Source organism: Hirundo rustica, chromosome 18 (genome assembly GCF_015227805.2).
Source record: "Hirundo rustica isolate bHirRus1 chromosome 18, bHirRus1.pri.v3, whole genome shotgun sequence".
NCBI classification, from domain to species: Eukaryota; Metazoa; Chordata; class Aves; order Passeriformes; family Hirundinidae; genus Hirundo; species Hirundo rustica.
Window position 1 is genome coordinate 8,656,756 of NC_053467.1, and position 14,336 is coordinate 8,671,091.

General features: G+C 40.6%; 1 protein-coding gene across 1 annotated transcript in view; it reads right to left on the reverse strand.

Annotated features, from left to right (window-relative positions):
• Window positions 1–14,336, reverse strand: part of PITPNC1 (phosphatidylinositol transfer protein cytoplasmic 1) — a 74,410-nt gene that overhangs the window by 25,808 nt on the left and 34,266 nt on the right. Inside the window, exons 2-4 of the mRNA XM_040081408.2 lie at window positions 12,252–12,400; window positions 8,553–8,641; window positions 8,099–8,106 (exon numbers count right to left, since the gene is read on the reverse strand). Coding sequence (XP_039937342.1) covers window positions 8,099–8,106; window positions 8,553–8,641; window positions 12,252–12,400 — 246 coding nt within the window. The remainder of the gene's footprint in view (window positions 1–8,098; window positions 8,107–8,552; window positions 8,642–12,251; window positions 12,401–14,336) is intronic.

Genomic DNA, 14,336 nt, shown 5'->3' on the forward strand with positions numbered 1-14,336 from the left:
CTACTCCCCTATGGCAAATGACTCTTCCATGGGCTGTACATACAGGTTACACAACGAGGATGTTTGGATGCCTCAGTGCTCACACTGCTGCTGGTCCAAGTTCAGGCTTGAAAACATTCAGAGAGCTCCTCTAAGGGAGGGGCTGGTGAGTAAGGGAAAAGGGCATTGAGGAGGCCAGGTGTAGTGCAAGAACTGAAATGAGAAGGCAGCTCCTTGCAGACTGCAGCAAATGCATCCCTCCTTCAGTGGGTATCACCCAAAAAGTCATTGTTCAGTCTTTTGATCACGGGATATCTGCTATCAATAAGCTCATCTAGAGTCAATCCTTGTCGAAAAAACAAGCGAGACATCCCTCAAAATAAGGTTCCGGTGCCATGGGAAGCCAAACACCCTTCATGCTGTTGATCTGAAGCACATCTGCAGCTTCAGAAGGAATTATGAATAAAGCCAAATGTCAGATTTCCCTTTCACCTTGGTATTAAAGAAATGCCTGCTATTTTCAATCACTGTCCAGAGGTTGCCAGCAATGAGTCAGGTCATGGCACCGAAATGTCACCAATCCATGTACTGAACGTGAGGCCACTGCTGGAGTCTAGTTATTGATTCCTGCGACCCAGAATCTAAGCTCTAATTAAAACAAGAGATCTTCTAACCTTGCATTGCAAGAAGAAGCATTAAGAAAAGACCAAGGATCCTCAGAATAGCATAGAAGAACGGTGCCATTTACCTCAAGCCACCTCTTTAGAGAGCCACTTTCTGGAAAGCCACCCACAGGCAGCCTCCCTCTGTGTTTAGTATGAAGGGGAGAACAGTAACAACCTAATTTGAGATTATAATGGTAACATGGGCTTACCCAAATGAAAATTCAAATTCACCAGAAAGTCCTCCACCGCAAAAATCTCTCTCAGAAACTCAACTGGCTGGCAACCACTGCTCCAGCAGCTGTGGGGGGTCTCGCTGCCTTACAGGAACACTTAGCGGGGTCCAAATTTTTGAACATTTCACAGAATGTGTCTCATGATTCATCAGCTGCACTCTGACTAATTGGCAGAGGGCTCTGGCAGAACCAGAAAACTGTTTATGCATCATTCAAAAGACTATTATTCATCGTGCAAAAAGTTGGGTTTTTTCCCCTCAAGTGGCTGCATATTAACCGAGGATTAAAATTGTTATGCAACAGTCAGAATCAAACTGGGGAGTGAATAGCAGGTAATAAACCTTTTAGGAGATTCTTATTTTCTTCTGAGCACCACTCCCTTTCTGCTCTGCCTCCTCTGGGGCCCGTGTTCTTCCAGCGCTGACCTGGAGACGATCGATCCCGAGCACACGCAGGAATGCACGGGGCACTGCTTCCAGCTCTCCATTTCACTGCCTCTACAGCTTGCAAGGTTCCTCTTGGGAATGAAATAGTGGCAAATTCAATCTTTAACTTGAAATTAAACTTAAGTTCTACAGAATAATTCTTCAGTCGCAGTGTCTTCAGTGATAAGGTGTCTTTGTGTAAAGCTCTCAAAGGAGGCATCTTAGGTACTGTCACCTCCAGATTTTTGAGATGTCTTATAAACTCCTTTAAAAATTGTCATACCCCAGCAGACTCGTGACACTCAAAAACAAGAAAGGGGAATATTCAGGGGTTTTTGTTTGTTTTCCTAAACTTTCTATATTTGGCACCTCAATTTTGGAAGAACCAGGAGAGGTTTAAGGCTCAGGAGAGCACCCAGGGCAATAACAGGGATGTGCATCAGTAATTACCAGCCGTGAGCAGGGGCATTTCCACCTCAGAATGAAGGGAATGAGAGCAGCATATGGAAAGCACAGCTCGCAGTCGTGTTTGCAATTCCCTACATATAACCTCTCGAAAAACGAAAGGCCTATTTTTAGCATGATGATTGATTAGCGTTGCCATAGCAATAAGCAACACTTACAAGAACAGGGTAGGACCGAAGTGTGCCAAAACACTCGCCAAAGTCTTAAAGAGACAGTCAAACACACACAGGGTGTGACAATCATTTAATGGAGAGAGCTGTCAAATTAATCTTTGCGTAGTAATCACACCTGAGGTGACTGTGGGAATTACTGGAGTTGTCAGCAAATAGTGTTGGTCTGAGAGAGGTTTCTTCATCCTCTGGAACCTGCTTTGCGTGAGCGATGCCAGTCCATCAGCACTATTGCAGCTGCTTTCATTTTCCATGTGCTTTCTGCCTGCAGAATGTTCAAAGACCTGCTAGAGACCTCACCCTTGCTCTTCACCTCTCCTGCTCCTTGTGAATATTAATCCACAATCCTTGGCAGTTATTTCTGTACAGTAAAAATTAATCCCACTTTTTTTTTTAAGCAGCAGAAGTGTATTTCCCTAAATCTTAACATAAAAGCCCAGCAAGGCAGACATTTCATGTAAATGTTCTCTATCATCTTCCACCACTTCTCAGACTGATGATTTTTTTAATATGGTCACATATGCATTATTTTGACAACATAGGTGGAACTGGATTCTTTGGAGAGCAATCTCCATGGAGCCTACAAAGAACACAGTGACTGCTACAATGAGGCGACAGTGCTCAAGCAAATGAAATCTTTTTCACTGCATAGCTTCCATATATCACATCCTTCAAATTCAAAAATTTTGGGCACTATTTTGGTAGTCAGGGGTAACAACAGCATTTCTTTATTGAAGATCAAAAACCTGGGAAAGAGAAATGGAATCCCAACTTTGCTGTAAGTGGCAAAGGGGATATGGGACTGTAGGGTGATGGAAGATGGAATATTCAATGTTTTTTTGGAAAATGGACAATGGGGAGTTATTGACTCCCCTCAGATTGCTCCAGACAGCTCTGCATGTGAGCCCCCAGAGCTGCTGTGTGATGGGGTCACCCAGGCACAAACCAGCAGCAATCAGGGTGACAAGGCTGGAAGAGAATAGACGGAAAGGGCTGGGCAGGGCGAGGACATTTGGAAGATGTGACTCAGTGAGAGGGAGGAGAATTTGGAAAGCAAGATATGCACAGGAAGGTGGCAAACAGCAAACAAAAGTGCTGTTGAGTGGAAAGGAAAAGAACAATGCAAAAACAGGGCTTGAAAACAAACAAGGGAGCAAAAGTCTCATAAACAAGCCGAGAAAGAAGACCACTGTTTGTATTGTATACGATAACCTGGAGATGGAACGATGACTAACAAGTTGCCTCCAACCGCTATAAAACTCTTATCTCTGGCTTTGCCTTCCCTTAGGATCTCTTTCTTTGATACATGGGAACAGTAAACTGCTTATTGAAGAAGAAAGGAAGTGAAAAGCAGCGTGCACAAGTGGGAATGACAGTCCCATCCATCAGAGAGGGGGCTGGATTGCTCGGGAATAAGCCAGTGCTGGAAAAAGGGGAATTCTCCCAAGCAGTTTGAGTTACTCGTTTCAATGGGATTAAGCTATTAAATGAGAATACAGGTTTGCAGCTCTTTAAAAATTGTATATATTTTTTTCTTTTAGATACTACAGAGGTCCCTCCTTTTGCGAGAACATCGGTGGTAAATAAACCTGTTTTCCCAGGACAATGGCAACAGTGAGCCTGTTTTCTGAGTTGGGGGGTAAGATGGGAGGATGCTGGCAGGAACTTTGCATTAAATCTAATCCTGCAGTACAGATTCTGCTGCATTTTTGATGCAGACTCTTCCAATCCTCAAACTGCAGAAAAGTTTCAGCACTGAAGAGTGAGGGGTTAGATCCAAATTTCAAGGGCTGGTAATCAGATAAAGAGAACACAGGAAAAAAACTACAGCAATGTTTATCTGAAACAACTGTTTTCCTCCTCAAGTCATCTCATTATAAAAATAACAATACAAAAACATTCCTTCCAGATAATTTACTTCATGGATAAACCAGCAGCTAAGTGAAGCACAAAACATGCCTGTTCTCAAAAGTAATCAGAAACCAGCAGGTCAGCAATGGACCATTTAGCAGCTCTCACTCTGGGGCCTTGACACATACCAGATGACATAATTTTATTTTCCTCAGTCATTTGCTGTAGAAGAATAAATGTCATTGTGATAAATCAGCAAAGGGGTTGTTGTCTCCTGCTTTCTGTTCCATAACTGTTTTTCATAAATATTCTGGATTTATATTCTATTCATAAGTTAATTTGGGACATTGGCATGTTGAAGGGATGCTCCTCCTCCATGTACAAAGCGAACAATGCCATTTTAATGTTTGTTTTGTCTATATAATCGTGAAACTAACAATTGTCCATAAATTATGCACAAAAAAAATATCCAGCTGTTTTTAAATTTCAGCCCCAGAACTGAAATATTGCTAACGATACCAAAGCCATTCAGGTCAGGTGGCAAATCTATTTGAACTGATCCCTGATAAACACTTCAAATGCACCTTCAAACCCAGAAGAGTTTGCTTAAATTCTCTATGTATTTTTCCTAACCACTTTCTCCTCCAGCTAAACTCTGGCTCATTTTCAGTGTACTTCAATCACACAAGGATTTTGTACCATGGTTTAGTCACCAAACATTCATGAACTGATTATTTGTTTGCTTGAGGCTCCTCTCATTTTTTGGCCAGTATCTCCACTGTCACTTGAGCAGGTCGAATGGATATTTGTTTGGTGCTGTTTATTTTCTAACAGTATCTCAATGCAGGTAAAGAAACTCAGTTCTATGCAATTCTTTTTTGTTGGTTTGCAATAGACACAAGTTTGCTTTCTAGTTAATTATTTCTAATCTTGCTGGGCAACCTCAGAAATAAAAATAACAAAGCCTCCTAAAAGTTCAGTTGTTCTTGCCACTGTGAACAGCATAAATATTTTCCACTGAAGATACATATTTGCAAAGGCTGTGATAAGCTGGCACACAAGGGGTTGTTGAGAGCTGCAAGGCATCTTGTCTCCATCCTCTGAGAGAAAAAGGCCCCAGCCCCTGACTGGCAAAGGAATTCTTTCCAAAGGCAGCAGCTAACAGCACCCATTCCCCAGGAGCAGGTGTAGGAGGCACCTGACCATACCCAAGTCCTGGAATTGTTTATGGGGTGGAATCCATTGGAGTTATTCCTATAGAGCTCCCTTTCTGCTGCATCCTAAATATGGTATCCCAGGTTTATTATCTAAACATCGACCTAATCACAACAGAAATGGATTCTTAGATAAAGCCTAACATGTATTTTAGCATGATATCTTGTCAGGTTTCTAATGACAAGATCAAAACCAAAGCAGCTCCAGTGTCGAACTTGAAGATGCTTTCTCACATACAGTTCTGAAGTAACACCCCAGCCACTAAAATGTTGAACTTTCCAGGAATATCTTATTCCCTACCTAGTACCCCCAAACCTGGATGACTTCCTTTGGCTTCAGCTTTGACAGTATTTTTTGACTTCCTCTTCCCTCTCAATGTCAGCAGGAAGCTTTCAAGGCTTAGCTCCAGCTCTTGATACAACATTTCTTGGGACAGTCCCATGTGTCATCTTCCAGAGAGGAAGTGTTTTGTACAGCAGCTTTAACGAGGTGCGTTTGCAAATGCTCTCCGGACGTGACCCTATAGCACAAATCACACCCCACAAAAGCATCTCTTGTGCAATAGTTCTGTTAAACTCATCACCTCCAGTGTGTCAGTTGCTTTACATGCTGTTAACATGGTTGTCAATACCCAGCAGCAGAAATGGTGTTTGCTGTCAAATTGAGGAGGTTGCTGTGTAACAAATGCCATTGCTTAAAGCAGATGCCACCATAACTGGATCCAGATTACAGAGAACTAACATCATGACAGTCTAATTTCCATTCCTGTCCTCATGCATCCAATTGCTCTTGGCTTTTTATACAACCATGGCACAGAAGAATATTCTGAAAATTATTTTTCCATGCCCGATGAGCATTTTTTCTTAAGTGTCCTAATTTCAGGCTTTTAAGAAGGTCATATTTATGAATTCCATAATATTCACAGGAGAACCAGATTGATGAAATTATTCCATATTACATTTCTGAATGCCAGAGTATAAGCTTGAATGCAATTTCTCAACAGCCTTCAAATTTTACAACTGAAAAACCTTAAGACTGTCAGCAAGGTTCAGTCTGCCGTTCACATCCTCTTCCAAATCACTAACACACACTGAAATAACATGCTGAGCCTTTAAGGTCCTTCTCTTTATTTAGAATGGAGCTTACAAGGTTAATAAGGTGTGAACATACCACAGAGCAGTATGTACTCGACTCGATAAGATTATGCTTTATTTATCCAATTATTGGCCTGCCTTTAGAATGAGTTTTCCTTGAAATGAGGCTCGATTTGACTCTCACCACGTCCCACAGACCCTTCAGAGAGAATTTATGATCTTTAAGAAAAGGGTTTCCAAGCTATCTTACATATTTTGGGCAATGTCTGTGGGCTCATTCTTTCTTTCAGAATTCTCTAATGAATACAGAAGATCAAATTTAGAGAAATATTCCAGACAAGGATAGCAATTATTCCCAGTGGTATGCTTAACATTTTTGTTCTAGATTCAACAGTTTGAGGCAAAGGCACTGTCTCTGTTTTCCATGAAGATAAATTCATAGCCTATCAGCTCCATTAAAACATATTTTAGATTTTTGTCTGAAGTACAGTTTCCCTGATCTGCTCCCAGTATTTGTAGCTCTGTTTCCTTGCACCATGGTGAGTAATTAGTCCCCAGCTCCCCAAGGCAGTTACATTGTCACTTAGTGATTGCTTTGCCTACCTTCTACATTTCTGGACTGATTTAATTTTTCTTTACATGTCTCTTCAACGCTTCAATCACTTCTGCTGGTGCTCTTGAACATTTCTGTAGCTGTACCTTCCTGCAGCCTGCACCAGGTGTTGTTTTACCAGATTAGACAGAGATCACCTCCTGATTCAGATTCTCTGAGTACAGCACTGCTGTTTGGTTTCAATAATGCATGGATTTTCAAATTTAGATACATATTTCTGTCTGCCACCACCCTTTGCATCATCCCCACTTGTCTCTTTCAGTTAAAAAAAAAAAAAAAAAATCGCATTAAAAGATTCAAATTTACTTTCGGTTAAAAAACCAATATTTACCATGGAGAGATATCAGTGCAACCCAGCAAATGTCAACTTCCAAGCCTAAAACTAAATGAAAGGTAAACCTTAATTAATGTGAACTGTGACAAACCCTGCTGAAAGTGTCTTCTGGCAAAACCAGCTGACAATCTGTCCCTCATCACTACTGTCTATTCTGGGACATTTGGGTTTCCTTTGACAATCAAATGAATGTTCTAAGTACTTGTAGCACATATTGGAAAGCACAGTTTGTTGCTTTGGGTTTTCAAACCTGGCCATCACCGTTTCAACTCTTGGTCTCCAGCTTTCAGATCTGAGCCTTTAAATGCCTTTATTTTTTTCTTTTTATCACACAAAAAATAGATTTTTTTTTTCTCTTTTCGCTTTATGAGCTTTTAAAAAATCTGCACAAACGTTTGGAGCACTGCAGAATGGAGACATCTGCATTATGTTTACCTGCAGTCAGAAATTCAAGCTAAATCAAAGGAGGAGTTTCTGAAAGGTCCCTTCACCTGGAACCTCCTCACCACCCCCTCCTCACCTTCCAAAGGCTGCTGGAAACTTATTGTTATTATTGAAGCCAGCACATTTAAACAATTTATCTCATGATTTATGTGCTATATTTTGCCTTAGCTCTGCGAGAGGGAATAGCTGATTTTTCTGGGCACTGTGCCCAGATTATCTTTAATTTTGTCTACAGATTGTACAGTTTCCCAGATACTATACCAGAGATGAGCATTTTATAAGTTAATAAAACAATAAATAAAATCTGTTCTCATGTCTCCATGTAACAACTGGAACCTTAAAAGCCTCACCCTTTTTTTATAGAAGCCTCTCTTTCTTACAGTCAGTCAGTAAAAACATATCAAATTATTTTGAAGTGATAAAGAAAAACAATTTATAGGATCCCCTTAGAATGACTTCAATTTTCCCTTTAAATTGCTTAATCAAAATAAAGTTTCATTATTGAATGCATTATGAATAAGTTATATTAAGAAGGAATCAGATTGGATTCCACCACTATATTTTACATAATTTTTCTATTTTTAGAATAAAAAGAGGAAGAAAAACTTACTGTGTATTCTGATTTCCAAATGTCCATTTGTAGAAAAAAAGAAAAAAGAGGGAAAAGAAAAAAAAAAAAAAGTGAAATAAAACAACGATGCAAGATCCTTACAGTAAAAACACATTAACAATAAAAATGGTTGCGACAGATAGTTTGCAGATCTATATTTGACTAAAGTCTAAGGGACAGTAAAGGACACAATCAGACAGGATCCAAGCACACAATGTTTTCTTTGCAAGCAAGAAATTGCATAGGTACAACACTCCAGTTTTTACCTATCCTTAGTCTATAATCTTCATTTCCTGACACCAGTAAATATAAGGTGAAAAAAATATGTGCAGTTCAACAGGAGTTGTTAAAAAGACTTGGTGCTTGCCGTTTAATATATAACTTGGAGCTTCTGAAGATAAACTAAACTGTCCCCAAACCACAGAGCAGCAATCATTTCTGCCACATTCCTTACCTGTGATTGTGTAAGGATAATAATTCCAGGCCTTCTCTGTAACGTAAAATATTTTGGGAACAACTGCTCTAGCCCAGCTAGGCAGTTTGCTGAAAGTAAAAAGAAAATATAAAATTAGATAAATTATGACTTATGTGTATTGTAGAAATAAAGATATTTCCAAAAGTGCCCATCATTTGTGAGGTGTTTGGGGGATGCAGCACCCAGATTTCTCAGGAGTATTTTCATTTCCTGCCTCACAGAGGGCGCAGATCGGTGTCAGAGCAACAGCCCTCGAGTGGGCTGAAGTGAGGCTGCTCATTTTGGGAATTCATGGCCTGGAGCCTTTGGCCAGCCTCAACAGGTGAGGCCAAGGTGTGATGGTGGCCCGGTGTGCTCAGCCACAGGGAGGCACTCTGCAACAACAGGTCAGGAGGAAATGGGGGCTTTCAGTTCAATTCCATCCCCAATCCACTATTTCTTCTGACAGATTCTTCTTTCTTCCTTCATATTCTGTGCCAGCACTGAAAGCCTCCTGCTCAGCTCACCTGGCACGCAGCTGTTCCCACACTACCAACACCAACCCCTGAGTAGGAAGCTTTTATATTAAAATGAACAGATCACTCAAAACACCTCGTGAGCCTGGTAGGCAGCATTAGGCCCGTTTTGCTGATGGGAAAAGTAAATAACAAAAGTGAAGAGAATTAATGGAACTGATGTTACAGCTCAGAGCTCATTCTGTCAAGAAAACTCACCAGAGCAGGGGTGCAGAATCAGAAGGCAGCAGAATCAGAAATCAAAGACATAGATAACACCATTTGAATGGATCATTAAAGGGTAATTGAATAATACTGTGCAAGGGGGGCAGCATTTTTTTACCACGGCTCTTGGGTCTCTCATTTCCAGCACTCTGGTCACAGACGGTACCAAAACTTCATGAAAAAAGAAACATTTAAAAAGGCAAGTTCATTATAATTCATCTTTCAACCCTCTCTTAATGACTTCAGTCATAAACACCGAGGCTGCCAGGAACAAAGATGCAGAACTAGTTCTTCCAAGGACGGCAGACCTTGGACACCACAAACATCCCTGTACTCGGGGGACTCAGTTCCAATGGTGTTGGTCTGGCAAAGCTCTGAGCAGAACACCCAGGCCAAGACTGGATCTGTGCTGAACTGCAGGAGATGCTTCCAAACCTCCATTTCCCGAGCCTAAATGTTTGAAATAGTTCTGTTTAGATAACTGTGTTCAGAAAGTAAATTAACTTTCAATATTAGCAAACTTCTGAAGAAAATACATTTGGGATCATTAAGGCTTATTTAAGCATGGTCTGGCTACATGTAAATATTTTATTTGTCCAGAGGCAAAATGCAGACGTTAGTACATTATCTACAGATTCAAAGCCAAGTGCATTGACTTTTGCTCTTTGATGATATTGCCCAAAACGGGATTCTTTTCTTTACATAAACCTCGTGTACAGACTTTTAAGCAGCATTTTACATCCTGCATAACAGAATTCCCTGTATCAGATCTTCTGGGTTTTTTGTCAGCCTCTGTCAGTGTTTTTATGACTGCTTCCCTTACCCCTGCTAAACTTTACTCTGATGCCTAAATTATAAATACCAGAGGATGCAGACTTTCAGCTTCTGAAAACATTACTCCAGCAGGAGAGAAGAGACAATAAACAATTCTAAATATAACTAAGGTAGCACTGACACTAGAAAACATACATCTGCTCATTTTGCACTTTTTTTGGTTATTGTTGTTTTCAGCATATTTGCCTGTCTACCTATCTTCACCAGTACAGCACATCCTGAAAAAACAAAAACTTTTTGAGCAAAACACACATTATACTCAGAATTACTAGCAAGTCCAAGTCAGACACATGAATTCTTCCAAGGTCCACTCAAAGAAAAGATAATATCTCTATTTCAGCAGCACAGGTACGAGGATCACATTAGCGTTTTTTTCTTTTCCTTATTTCCTTATTTCTCCTCCATCCAGATGAAGTTCAGTCTCAAATTTCTTTAAGAGATATCAGTTCAGATCAAAATAGAGCAAAGCAAAGTTTCTTAGGGCAGTAGACCCAGGAAGAAGAAAAGCTGAGGGAGAGAACTGTGCTGGTGGAAGTTGCGTTCCTCAGCAGGGCAGGCAGAGAAGTTTCCAGCACATCCTGTATGGAAGCTTGTCTCCTTGAGTGAAATCCTCCAGAGACATCCTGGCCTCCCAGCAGAATCCACAGCGGCCTGAAAACCTCCTGATCCTTTCCACAAAGCTTCAACTGCAATATCTGGTGGCATTGTGACACCACACCAAGATTCAAATGGCAAATCTGGTGATGGAGGATTCAGAATTATCATTAAACTCGCTGAACCTGACTTCAAACTTCCACCACAGCTTTAGGCAACTGTCCTGAGTTGTTGCAGGCACAAAGATCTACTTTGCCAATGTTTGTACCCATCTTGGCTAAGAAATCCAGGGTTCCATTGCCTGCACTACCAGGAATCATGTGCTCCCCAAGCACGGTTTGTATGTGGCTGCTAGGTTCTTGTGGTCATTCTGAATTGTTCTGAAGCGGCAACTCCAAATATTCTCTTCAGGCTTAAAGCCTTACTTTTAACATGCAGGAAAGAAATACCCAGAAACATTTTTTAAAAACCCACGGCTTGTGGGAGCTGTACAATGGGAACATATTTATTGATTTTTCCCATGTCCTGTGTCTAGCCTGTGAGAGAACACTTACAATCACAATAACATTAAATGTTGGAAAGATACATATATTGAACTCTTATGTGTGTGTGTGTGTATGTGTGTGTGTGTAACATCACTGGTGATTCAATTTGGCCTGAATTAAGGTTAGATATGTCAGGTTTGCAGGCCAGGAGGAACTTGCAATAGCTTCAGTGTTTGTATGCCCACTCCAAAATGCTGCAGAGCATAAATTTAATAAAACAAAACAGGCCCAAGGGAAAAGCAGAACTTCAGAAAAAGCAGTGGTATTCAATTAAATCAGCAGCAGTAAAAATGGGAACAGATTGTGCAATATATCTCATATTGCACAAATATATATCTCTAAATATCTCTGGCCCGCGAGTGTGGAGACATTGATCCTCAGCAGTATCATTTCAGCACAGGAAGACAAACACTTCACTCTAAGAAATGATGGAACTTCAGGGAGAAAACCCCCAAATTTTCCAGCATGTCTTTAAGCCTTATTGTCTGGAAGGTTGACATTGTACAATAGTCATTCATAATGTCAATTCACTTTGCTGAGACACAGTCAGCAAAGATGCTGGCTTTGTGACATGATTATGAGGTGAGAGAAACGTAAACCTTTTTAATGGTTCAGTTTTGTTTCTCTTGGAGGGTGGGACTTTGCACGTTTTGCTGTTTAGTCTTTTGGCTCCCCCTCCCCAAAGATTTTGGAAAACAAAATGACAAAAAAATAAGTGTAAAAGAAAACAGAAGTTCTTATTTTCAGTATATCCTTAACTCCAAGTTATAATTCCTTCTCATGGAGAAGGTGCTCTGATGCTCTACAAGGAATGACAGCCAATCCCTCTATTTCAAGACACTGATCTATCCCACCTCCCCGTGGCTACCAGGAAGCAGCGTGTATTCATGGGAACATCTTCTTTTGAAACAGAAAGGCTGCTGCCTGCATTCTTTGCAATTTTTTCTCACAGTACCTGCTGGGAGAAGCAGTTTTACTGCACTTGCCTGTTGAGATAGACACGTTTCTCTGTTAGCTGACCATTGCCATGGTTGGGATCTTCATAGGGTTCATTCTGCACCACCTCCACACCCTCCCCTCGGTCACTCTGCTCATGGCTGTGCTTGCTGATCATGTACAGCTGTCCAATTCTGTACTGCAAGGCAAAACCAAGAACAAAGTGTATTAGTTGCATGCAACACGTACTCAAAAGCCAATCTTAGTCAATGATATACTGCTATGTGTAAATAAAAGGTAGTTAGAAGGTGAAAACCAGTATTTTTGGGGTACTTTTTCCCAAGTAACTTAGGAAGCCAAAACAAGTGAGGATTGGCCTAACTTTGCTAGGACGGAAAAATAAATTGTTGGGCTGGATTTTCTTTCTCACTGTCTCGTATCTACATCAGGGCTTTCGCCTCCAAAGAAATCTAACAAAAAAACCCCATCCTTGAACTTCCATTAAGAAAGGTTTTAGAGTAAAGTTGTACTTCCCCAATCATTTTCTGGTCTGAAATTCTGTTCTCAAGTCCTTTGCACGCTCTTGAACACACCAGGGGTCTCCCAACAAACCATCTTTGGACCTATCCAGTTTTCTTGATTGGACCCCTCTCTCCCCCAGAGAAATTTGTTTAGGCATATACATGCTAATCACTTCAATCACATCAATCCCCCTTAAAATACAAAGAACAACCTGTTAATTTAGAGAATGGCTGAGCTACCACACAAGCTGCCAAGTACTAGCTCAGCATAAGCAAACAAAAGCATTGTGACAGTCTGACCTCAGAAAACTCGATGAGATTCTTGTGGTTATTGCATATTATAAACAGCAATTCTATCACGTAATTTAAAAAGCCCAAATCAAAAGAGCAATTAGCTCAGGAAAAAACCCCAACTATCACAAACCTTATTAGCAACTGGCAACAAGACAGTCTCACTAAACAAAATAAGGACTAGGAGGATGGATTTTAGTTCCTATATTAGTTCCTCAATTTGACATAATCCCAATTTATTTCCCTACAGCAACCAGGCCACAAGAAGGTAAGAAATTCAGAGCTGCATCTTGATTTGAGAGACTAAGTCCCAACATTGTTTTACTTGCTAATCCATTTCTCTACCTTTGTCTCTACTGAATCCTTTTTCTGTCTCATCATATTTGAATATTTTGTCCTAATCTCAAAGTCTCTGACGAGCTGCAGACCTCACACATAGCTTTTAACTAGATCCATGATTTTCCTCTCTTTTGCTATAACGAAAATGAAATGGTGCGCAGCAAAGGCAAAGTTTGCAGTACATTTGATAGTTTCAATTAGTACTGTTGGAAAAAGAGTAACTTTCAGGCACATAAAGCTGTTCTTCAGGTCTGAAATCAAAGCACCACACTTCAAAGCTGAACACAAGTTGAGAAAAAATGCTTTGCCTTTAATTAGATTTGTATCAATTAGACCACCTGGGAGCACAGGCTTCCTGCCTGTGGAGTGATAAGGATGGCAGAAAAGAGGAAAGGTGATAAGGTCCTTATATTCTAATGGAAAGGAAGAGGTCAGTAATTTGTATCCCGTGGAATATGAAAAGGTTAGATGAGGAGTAGAGAGAGGAATTACAGTTTGACATAAAGTCAATATTTTGTTCATGATCTGTATTAGGGTTTTTGTTATCCCATAAAGTTATGAATTTGAGTTGCCATGGACACCTCTCGGAAGTGTTTCATAATTGCACATATCAATTTCCTACGTCCACGTAGTCCTTTGCAATTTTGCTCTCAGTTTTAATGGTCAAATACAAACACCTCAGTTTCTGTTGCAAACGTTGGCACAGAAATATCAAGGTGAATGTACTTTCACACTGGCAACCAACCGTGGGATTGTACTGATGCCTTCATTTGCTCCAGCATCACGAACCAGAGACCCCCACAACACCACATTTTCTAACACAGGTTGTTGTTCTTTCAGAGACCCACCCCACCATAAAACACTTGCAAGATATCAAATCCCAAAGGCTGTAAATGAATTTGAGCTGAAGTTTGAGGGGGTTAAGCCTTGTGCCCACTGCACTCTGCAGATGAGGGTCAGTGCTGTCAAACAGCAGCTGCTTTC